This window comes from Pristis pectinata, chromosome 18 (assembly GCF_009764475.1).
Source record: "Pristis pectinata isolate sPriPec2 chromosome 18, sPriPec2.1.pri, whole genome shotgun sequence".
In the NCBI taxonomy this organism is placed as follows: domain Eukaryota; kingdom Metazoa; phylum Chordata; class Chondrichthyes; order Rhinopristiformes; family Pristidae; genus Pristis; species Pristis pectinata.
In genome coordinates this window covers 2960912-2971361 of record NC_067422.1, presented here as the reverse complement: position 1 = coordinate 2971361, position 10450 = coordinate 2960912, and the positions used below count along the sequence as shown (strand labels likewise).

Here is a 10450-nt window from a genome sequence, read left to right as displayed (position 1 = left end):
GACTATCTATGTCTCTTATAATTTTATATACTTCTATCAGGTCACCCCTCAGCCTCTGAAGCTCCATAGAAAACAATACAAGTTTGCCCAACTTCTCCTTATAGTTGATACCCTCTAATCCAGCAAACACCCTGGTGAACCTCTTCTGCACCCTCTCCAAAGCCTCCACATCTTTTCTGTAGTGCGGCAATCAGAAGTGTACACAGGAAAGAAGAGACAGCCAAAACAGAAGCAGCATTGGAGACCTGCAATTAAAGTTGCTGGCCTGGTCTCTATAATGAACAGCCTATGATAACTTAATCAAAGAGCTTACAAATATCTCACATCTCCTAATCAAAACCCGTACCCAGTTTCCACTGCCATAGGTAACCATGAACTTTAGAATTCAATAATGAAACACATCAAAAAGTGCTTAAACATTATTTTTGAGGCTATACTAAAATCTTATTTTATTGATGCACCAAAGGTTTATTACTCTGAATTCTAGATGTGTAAAACCAGCTGAAACAAAACCAGGATTTCACTCCATATTGCAGAGTAATCATACGAATTAAAGACACCATGTACTGTACCTGTAAAATATCCACTGTCTCAATTTCAAATATATCTTCATCCTTCAGTGATTGAGGCACTTTGAACATCCTGTGCACAAGAGGTTGCTTGCATAAAGGCCCAAGGTTCAGTTCTTCGAAGTTTTGCTTGTTCTTCAGTGCTGCCAAGCACTGGTTCAGCTCATAAAGAGTGCAGATGCATCTGACACTCTCAAAAGCCTTGAAATAGAAAACATTAACTTCCTTCATTAAAAAAAGCATCTTGGCATGCATAAAGGCTAGAAGAAATGCATGGAGTCAATTTAAGAGAGGAAACAATACCCCACCATAACATAATCCCAATACTGAACACTTACCTCAATAAAAGTGCTGATTTCTCGCTGTGTTTGTCGAAGTTCTCGAATTGCAGGGAGTTTAATAGGAGGCCAGATGCCAAGGCTTTTTATATTCTGTACCCTGAAATATCTGCAAACTCTATTCAAAACCTGTATTAAAAAAGAAAATTAAAAAATGCAGACGCTGGAAATCTAAAATTAGAACAAATGCTGGACACACTTGGCAAGTCAGGCAGAAGCCATGAAGAGAAACAGAGGTAATGTTTCAGATCTAACAATGTTTTGGACCAGAAATGTTACCTCTGTTCCCTTTTCCACAGATGCTCTCCAATCTGGTGGGCTGATTAGTGAGTTTATAGATCACACAAACGTTGGTGGAGTTGTGGGTGGTGAGGGAAGTTGTCTAAGGATTCAGCAGAATATAGACCAGTTGGAAACATGGGAAGAGAAATAGCAGGTGGAATTTAATCCAGACAAGTGTGAGGTGTTGCACTTTGGAAGGTCTAATGTAAGAGAAAAGTAAATGGCAGGATCCTTAGGAGCATTGACGTATAGAGGGATTTTGGGGTGCAGGTCCATAGCTCCCTGAAAGTGGCAACACAAGTAGATGGGGTCATGAAGAAGGCCTAAAGCATACTTGCCTTCATTGGTCGTGGTATAAAAGTCGGGAAGTCACGTTGCAGCTGTATAAAACTTTGGTTAGGTCACATTTAGAGTACTGCGTGCAGTTTTAGTCATTGCATTACAGGAAGGATGTGAAGGATTTGGACAGGATGCAGAAGAGGTTCACCAGAATGTTGCCTGGATTAGAGAGTATTAGCTAGAAGCATATAAAATCATGAGAGGGTTATGGAAATAATTTCATAAAATTAATGAAATGGCAAATACTAGAGGGCATAGGCTTAAGGTGAGAGGGGAAAAATTTAAGGAGATTTACAAGGCAAGGTTTACAAGGGTTTTTTTTTACACAGAGAGTGGTAGGTGCCTGGAATGTGCTGCCAGGGAGGTGGTGGAAGCAAATATGATAGCAATGCTCAAGAGGCATTTAGACAGACACATGGACAGGCAAGGAATGAAGGGATATAGACATGGTGGGCCGAAGGGCCTATTCCTGTGTGGTACTGTTCTATGTTCTACATTTGAGGGTGAAGGATGGAAAACAAAAGAGTGAGAGACGAAAACCAACATTTTAGTAATAATGAGCTGGAGGTTTAATGTCCGGGGGGGGGGGGGAGGGGGGTGGTGATGAGGAAGTGAAGGGTTAAAAATTGCAACCATACCTATAACTGGCAAATAAAATATATATATATGCATTTATATTTCTTTAGCAAGGACTAGCAAGCTGCTGACCCACTAGTTAGGTTGGAATGTTAAGTATGTTTTGTTTTGGGTAATGAACCATTCCGATATGTCAGACGGTGGCGATACTGGGTGTAATTAACATCGAGGTGAAGGCTTGGTCTGAACAATGAAGGGTGATACCTGCCTTTGAAAGCCTTGATTTTAACTCAATTACACTAAGACAAAAGGTGTGATAGCTGTCTCGGGATCTCTATAGCTTGACTGAAACTCGCAGCGCCGTTTGCATGGGATGTGCGTGACAATTCCTGTATAAATGTCTGTCTGCCCTTTGTTCAGGGAGAACTCGGGAAGCGACTCTTAGTGAGTGCTGAAGAGAATTCTCCTAGTGGTGCACTACTAATAAAGGTATTTGTTCGAATCAACCTCGTGGCACTGTGTTATTTACAGCGGATGGAAAGGGAGAATTGATTTCGGGACAACAGGGGAGGGGGTGGAAATTGGAATTGAATGTGAACAACATACTTCGTCCTTTCTTTTAAATTAAGGATTTGAAATTGTAAACATAAATCTGCACATCTAAATCTATTTTCTATGTTCATTGTATTTTTAATTATTTATTTTGTACCGGTAGAAGCAGTATGCAAGAAGCCTAAACCTAATATCATGATAATACACCTCCTGAGTAGAAACACACCTCAGGACAAAAAAACGACTTCTCAAAGCGCAAGCTTGTTTTAATCTACATAATAATTTCAGGAACACAGATTTGGCAAGAGAAAATGCAGGTAAAAAACAGAAAAATAAAAAGCAGCCTCTCAGTTTCGGGACATTGCAGAGTTTTCTCCTGGTATATACTACTGGTAATGCTATTTACAAGGACAAATATCAGTGCTGTGTGTGTATGTACACATCTATCCACATATTAGAATATATAGGTATGCAACTATGACAGCCCTTATGCCTGTCAAAGACTCAGCATGTTCCTGTGTGCGTGTCTCTGTGTATATGAGTATATGACTACATGCAGGAGTGAGAATTTCTATTTCTATAAAATTGCTCTTCTCATTTTATCCCAAGCCAGTAAAATGCTGGCTTCCAGAGTTTTATACCTTATCTTCAGTGACATGCTCTCCTTCAGCAGCCAGGGCACGAATAAACTCTTCAGCTCGTTGGTTTGCATGTTCCAAATCGACAAGCCTATTTCCTTGGCGAACTAGGTTATCAGAAGCCAATGTCTCCACCTCCTGCATGAGAGAGTTAAGTTCCTCCCTTACTTGCATATAATAATTTTGGGGATATCGATGCTTTGACCTTTTCTTCTTCAGTTCCTCCTCCTTCAGCTTTCTCAGTTTTAGTTTTGTCAATTTTGTGTCCAATTCAGGAAAGTCTTCTGAAGCCGTTGATGAGAATGCCGGGAAAGCTGAACTTTGGCCTGCTGCTACTGATCCATCAATATTTTGATGATCAATTGGCTGCACTTTTGGATTTGCTGCAGGAACTGTGGGAGTAATAGAGAGAGAGAGAGAGAGAGAGAGAGAATCTTTGGTTTATTCTACTTCAGCTCAACGGCAATAATACTACTGGATTCAACATTCACCAAATGATACTGGTAACACTTCCTTTTACATCCATTTCAGGACAATGCAATGTACTTAACAGTCAATGCTGAAATACAGTCATTGATGTAGGAGATTTGGGTTCAGCAAATTCTAACAAAGAACAGTAACGAGACTTTGTGAAGATGGTTGAGGGATAAATGTGAATTGCTTTCAGCCCCTCATTCATGAAATTTGCATTCCACCATGGACTTGATGCATAGATGCAGAAATCAGGAATGAGCTGATTCAAACACTGTAGTTGGCCAACACTTCTCAACAGAGAATGTACAAACTACAGTCTGGCTCATTATTCTTGGATTCTCAGAAGGCATTCAATAAAGTGGCAAACTTCAATGGGCGGAGTCATACTTCAGACAAAGGAAGATGGTTGTGCTCACTGGAAATCGACCACCCCAGCCCTGAGACACCAGTGCAGGAGTTCCTAATGGTAACGTTCTGACCACATCTGCTGCTGCTTCATCAATGACCATCATAAGGTCAGAAGTGGGGATATTTGTTGAAAACTCCACAATGTCCAGTTCCATTCACAGTCCCGAGCAAATGAAGCAGCTTGTGTCTGCACACAGCAAGGCTCATAACTTTCAGACATGGGCTGATAAGTGGCAAGTAACATTCATGCAACTAAAGAGCAAGGCAATGGCTATCACAGACAAGAGATTCTAACCACCTATCCTGACATTCAATGGTATCACCATCACTGAGTCCCCACCACTGATATCCTGCAGGTAGTTATAGATTAGAAACTTAACTAGGTCAACCACATAAACAGCATGGCTACAAAAGCAAGTATCCTGCAGCATGTGACTCACCTCCTGATACCCCAAAGCCTTTCCACCATCTACAAGGCATAAGTGAAGAGTGTGGTAGAATACTCTCCATTTGCCTAATCTCTCAAGATGCTTGACACCATCTAACCAACCAATTTGACTGGTAGCCCATCTAACACCCTGAACACCCATTCACTCTATCACTGGTGCACAGTGGTTATTGTGTACACGAGATTAAAAAAAAGTTACTTGCCTAGATTACTGTGACAGCACCTTTCAAATCCATAATCTGTACCCCCTGAAAGGGCAAGTGCAGCAGGTGCACTGATAACCACCACCCGAAGGTTCCCCTCCAAGTTGCATGCTATGCTGACTTGGAAATATATCATTCCTTCAACATTTCTGGCTCTATATCCTGGAACTCCTTGCCCAACAGCATTGGGAGCACCTTTACCAGAAGGACTGCTGCAGTTCCAGAAGGCAGTTCACCACCACTTTCTCAAGGGCAATTAGTGGTGTACCAGCAATGCCCGAACTCCAAAAATTGAATAAATAAATAGAAAACAAGAGGACAAACAGGATTCAGGCTAACATGGACCAAGGTCTGGTCAACAGAGGCAAGAGTATGAACAAACAATTATCTGGCTACACCATTTACAATCTAAATTAATGGCTGGCATGAGGGAAGAAAGTGGAATATGTAGCAGTTTGCTAAGGAAAGTCAGATTAAAAAGCAAGCAATGAAAAGGACTTTTAAGAGACTTTTGGATAGGTACATGGAGCTGAGAAAAATAGAGGACTATGGGTCTCTTAAGGTAGGGACATGTTCAGCACAGCTTTGTGGGCCGAAGGGCCTGAATTGTGCTGTAGGTTTTCTATGTTTCTAACTACAATCCTGAATATCAGAAAGTGTAATAGGACATGAATTACTTAAAAGACTGGGTAAGAAGGGGCCAGATGGATTGTAATCTAGGAAATGTGACATTATCTACTTTGTTAAATGAGGAACTAATATTTAGAGTGGGGCCATCATATATAAATTGCAGGAAGTTAGGAAGTAATTAGGAAGGCAAACACTGCATTACATTTAACTGCAGAGGTGCTGGAGTATAAGAGTAAAGATGTTGCAATTGTACAAGGCTTTGGTGAGACTAGACCTGGAATATTGTGAACAACTTTAGTCTCCTTACTGTAGGACAACTGAAATACTCTATAAGATAGAGCCAGATGAGCATATACTCATTGGAGCTGAGAAGAATTATTGAAACAGGCAAGTTTCTGAGGGGGCTTGCCAGGTTTCTGTTTGTGGGAAGGAATCTCAAAATGGGAGCATTGAATTTTAAAAAAAGGCATTATCCATTTTAAGATGGAGATAAGGAGGAATTGTTTACACTTAGAGGATCATGAATCTTTGATATTCTCTGCCCAGAGAATTGTCGATTTCTCTCCATTGTTGAGTTCCTCCAGCATTTTGCATGTTGCTCCAGATTTCCAGCACCTGCAGTCTCTCTTGTGCCTTCATTTGGCTTTCATTGTATTTGTTTCTGGGATGTGGTTGTGGCATGAGAATGGTGCCCTAGTTGTCAGGAGTCAGTTTTAACCAGGTAATTTGACTTTGAAAGCGCCTGTGTTGTTTTTAGATTTCAATTTAATTGCATTTTAAACAGACAAAATTGATGCATTTTTTAAAATAAGCAAAAATACCTAATTTTAACAAATATCAAGACCAGAAACTGTACTTTGAACTGAGCCAAAAATAAAAACCAAAAAAAACTTCCAAGCCCTAACCCTAGCTTAGTCAAGCCTATCTGATAATTCAATTATCAATTCCATTTTACTGCCTGTTGCCAGTAACCCTGGATTCCCTTAGAAGTCCAAAAATCTGCCTTGGTCTTGAACATAATGATTCAACACCCACAGCGCCTTGGGTAGATTAACAATCCCCAGAAAAAAAATTTTATGTGATAGGCCCCTTATCCTGAGACTCTAGATCTAGATTCCCCCACCAATGGAAATACCCACACAGGATTCACCCAGTCAGCCCCCGTCAAAATTTCATGTATTTCAATGAGGCCACCTCTCATTCTTCCAAACTCCAAAAAGTATAAGCCTTACTTACTTGACCTTTCATCATGGGACAAATCCCTCATCCCAGGGATCAATGTGGGTGAATATTTGCTGCACTGCCTCTTTCGCATGTATATACTTCCTCAATAAGGAGAATAAAACTGTACGTGATATCCCAGGTGTGGTCACATCAGAGTTCTTCACAGCTGTAGCAATACTTCCCTACATCTTTTAAAATACCTCAGCCACCTATCTGCATTTAACCTTTCCCACAGGGTCAGGAAATACATCACTCATCCCTTGCATAAAGCTGAAAGATCGGATAAGATGCACACCAGACCCTCTGGCCAGTACATCAGTGTTCCACTACTGTATTCAATGATGATTCAAGGATAAGTGGGTTATCCTAAAAGAAACAACCAAGCAGAAAATGCCTTTCTTTTTTGGGGTTTGGAAGGAGGAAGGGTAAATTCACAGAAACATATAACATTCTTTATGAGACAGAAAATTAAAATATTGAAAGTCTAGTTCCATGCCCGGAGGATCTGAAACTAAAGTTCACAGTTTCAGGATAAGGGCCATCCATTTAGGATGGGAATAAGAAGAATTACCCCACTTGTGAATCTTTAACCTTTGAATTCTCAGTCTCAAGAGCTCAGACAATGAGTATATTCAAGATTGAGATTAATAGATTTTTGATTACTGTGGGTAACAATGTGAATGTAGACAGAACAGGAAAGTGGAATTGGATATCATTCGAAGTCAAAGTTGAGTTTACTGTCGTATTCACAAGTACATGTGTGCACAAGTACAATGAAAAACTTACTTGCAGCAGCATCACAGGCACATAGCATCATGTAAGCAGCATTCAAAGTAAACCATCAATTAAACATAAATTATACACAATTTTTACAAGAAAGAACACAAGTAAAACAAAAAAAAAGTCCATTCAGCCATTACCTCAACGAAAGCCGAAGCAGACTTCATTTCCATATTGATTGACTGCTTATAATCTCTATTTCACAAAGGAGAATTTTAATCAATAGTAACAATTTAAAATATTTAAGTACCTTGCAGCTGAGGACTTGGGAAGCTTTTGATTGGAGTCTCCGCACTTTTTACACCTGCACCCGGCACAAAAGCTGACAATCCGACTTTAATTTTGTTCTGTTCATCTCGTTGGGCCCTTAGTTTGACTATGTTGCCTAATCCTGGCACATGGACTACATCTAGTACATCATCCATGGACTCGATCAGTTCCTTTATGCCGTTAAATCCATAAGAGCTTGTCTTTAAATTCCGCCGATATTTCTTCCAGTAGTATTCAGATAGTTTTGTTTCAAGAATACCATCAGGCTCAGTCACAAAGAGTTCCAATATCTGACTTCGCAGTTTCTCCATCAGTTGAACTGTAGACAAAAACAGTATGCTCAATTATATATTAAGGAGAATGCATAAAGGTATATAATAATCAGGTGCATAGGAAATTCTGTATGACAAATCACGCTAGTCTTACACATTTTCCAAAGGTTAGTCCCAAAGCATCAGTGCAAGTTGAAAGCATACAAAAGCATGTAAAATTTTACATTTGCAGCACAAATCATAGTGACATCAGTACAGTTAGAATGATTTTAGTGCAGACAAGGCCTGAGATTACTATTTCCTTTATTGTGTGTGTTAGCTATAATTTACAACTTCAAGACATATACAGATATTATCATCACAATGCAGGACAGAAAGCGTGATAGCTTGTCCCCAACAGCAGAAGATGAATGAAGTAACATGCCCCCTCTGGTGGCAAACAGATGGTAATTCTCATTGTGTGCTTTTTCTAAATAAATACTTAATTTTTATTCTTATCATACGGTCTAGCCACCAAGGTAATTACATGAACCAACTAAACTGTTCACATTCAAGGTGGACATGTACCCAAGTCAGACACCTCCTAGTTAGGCTGTATTCCTAGGTACCTCTTCACTTCCTTCAGCTCATCTTTTCCTCCTTGATTCCTCTGTTGTCCACCTCCACCCACACCCACAAGCTGCACACTCTCCTATCTCTGCCACCTGCTCTCTTCTGAGCTGCACTGTCTCCATCCACCCCCAGGCCCAGCCACTGTGCCACTCACAGCCCAAGCCTAGCCCAGAGCCCCCCAACCTCTTGTAGAAAACCTCAGAAGAATCTTCAGCCACTAGCCCAATGGGTTGTAGCTTCCAGATGTTCTGCAGGTTGGATTAGTGGGTCCCAGCGCTCGACCACCCAGCTGATATAATTGGTGGGGTAGGAGATGGGGCCAAGTTGTTGGCTGGAGCATCTCACTTGCCACCTTGTATTTACTTGCCAGTGTCCACAAATATTACTTCCAGTGAAACTTCTCATATCAATATTTATAATGGGAAAACCACACATGAATAGTTACCCATCAATCTTTATTAATAAAATCACTCCAAAAGTACTTTTGGAAGATAGTTTCTCCTCCCCTCAATAAACAAAACATTATTTATTAACACAAGATCCAGTAGTTACAAAAGATCTATCCAAGTTGAGCAAATTCACCCTGATCTTTTGGTCATTATTTATCCCTTAAACCTCCTGAAAATCTCAAGGGAACGAGGGATATGAGGTTCGTGGAGGAAAGTGATTCTAAGGTAAAAGATCAGCCATATCTTTTTGAATGGTGGAGCAAATATTCCTTCTTCTATCACATGTGATATTCCTCCCTATCCAGCAAGATTTCATGGAATTTCTCCTAGCTTATCCCAAGTTTAAAAGTGGGGATGAGCACCGATGGTCGCAGAACATTAAATTCCAATAATAGCTCCTCAGAAGCAGTCTACACCTACATGCATCAAGACCTCAACAACCTTCAGACATGGGCTGATAAGTGGCAAGTACCTTTCATACCATTTCCAAGCCAAACAACCTCCTCCCCCAATAAGAAAGAGTCTAATCACTCACACTTGATATTACCATATTCTCCCCATTTTCCATATCCTGGGGTTGTCACAACCCAGAAAATCACCTAAAGCAGGCACGTACTGTGACAAGGTCAGCATGGCAGATGCTGGGTAACCTGTGGTGAGCAATTCCTTCCCTGACACCTCAAACCCTTTGCACAAGTCAGGAGCCTGATAGAATATTCTGAGTGCAGTTCCAATAATACTCAATCAGGTCAACTCCATCCAGAACAAAGTATGTGACTCAACAGTCATTCCCTCCATCACTGATGTAGTAGGTTACAATATATACCATTTACAAGATGCACTGCATTTACTCCAGTAGGCTACCGACAACACCTCCCAAAGCCACAACCTGTGCCACCAAGGAGGACAAGGGTAATAGGCCCATAGGAACATCACCACCTGCAGGTTTCCCTCCAAGTCACACACTATCCTGCCTTTGAAATATATTGCCGCCTCTTCATCATCACTGGGTCATAATCCAATGCAATATTGTGGAATAATTTCTCCAGCAGAACTCCAGCTGTTCAATACACTGATTCACCACATTCTCAAGGGCAATTAGAAAGAGCAATGATCCCCCTACATCCCATAAATTAATAAAAGAAATAGTCAAATCTCAGAAACCAATGCTTCAAAATGACACACAACTACAAGAGTCAAGAGCATTTGCTCAGCAACCCTCTCCAAGTGGTGCCTGACTTTCCTCTGTCACTCTTCCAGACCTCAGGACCTGTATTCATGGACTTTGGAAACCCTGGATCTGCTGGGGCACCCACAAATTTTCTAATTTGTTATGACTGCAAAGGTACAATAAAAATCCCTTTGGTGCAAGGTAAGAAAATGCAT

At 40.6% G+C, this 10450-nt stretch overlaps 1 protein-coding gene across 4 annotated transcripts in view; it reads right to left on the bottom strand.

The window, feature by feature from the left end:
* Positions 1-10450, bottom strand: part of wu:fj29h11 (uncharacterized) — a 140162-nt gene that overhangs the window by 82849 nt on the left and 46863 nt on the right. For all 4 annotated transcript variants that reach the window (XM_052032944.1, XM_052032947.1, XM_052032945.1 and 1 more), the window contains 4 exons: positions 7712-8050; positions 3298-3686; positions 908-1036; positions 573-770 (listed from right to left, as the gene is read on the bottom strand). In XM_052032944.1, coding sequence (XP_051888904.1) covers positions 573-770; positions 908-1036; positions 3298-3686; positions 7712-8050 — 1055 coding nt within the window. The remainder of the gene's footprint in view (positions 1-572; positions 771-907; positions 1037-3297; positions 3687-7711; positions 8051-10450) is intronic.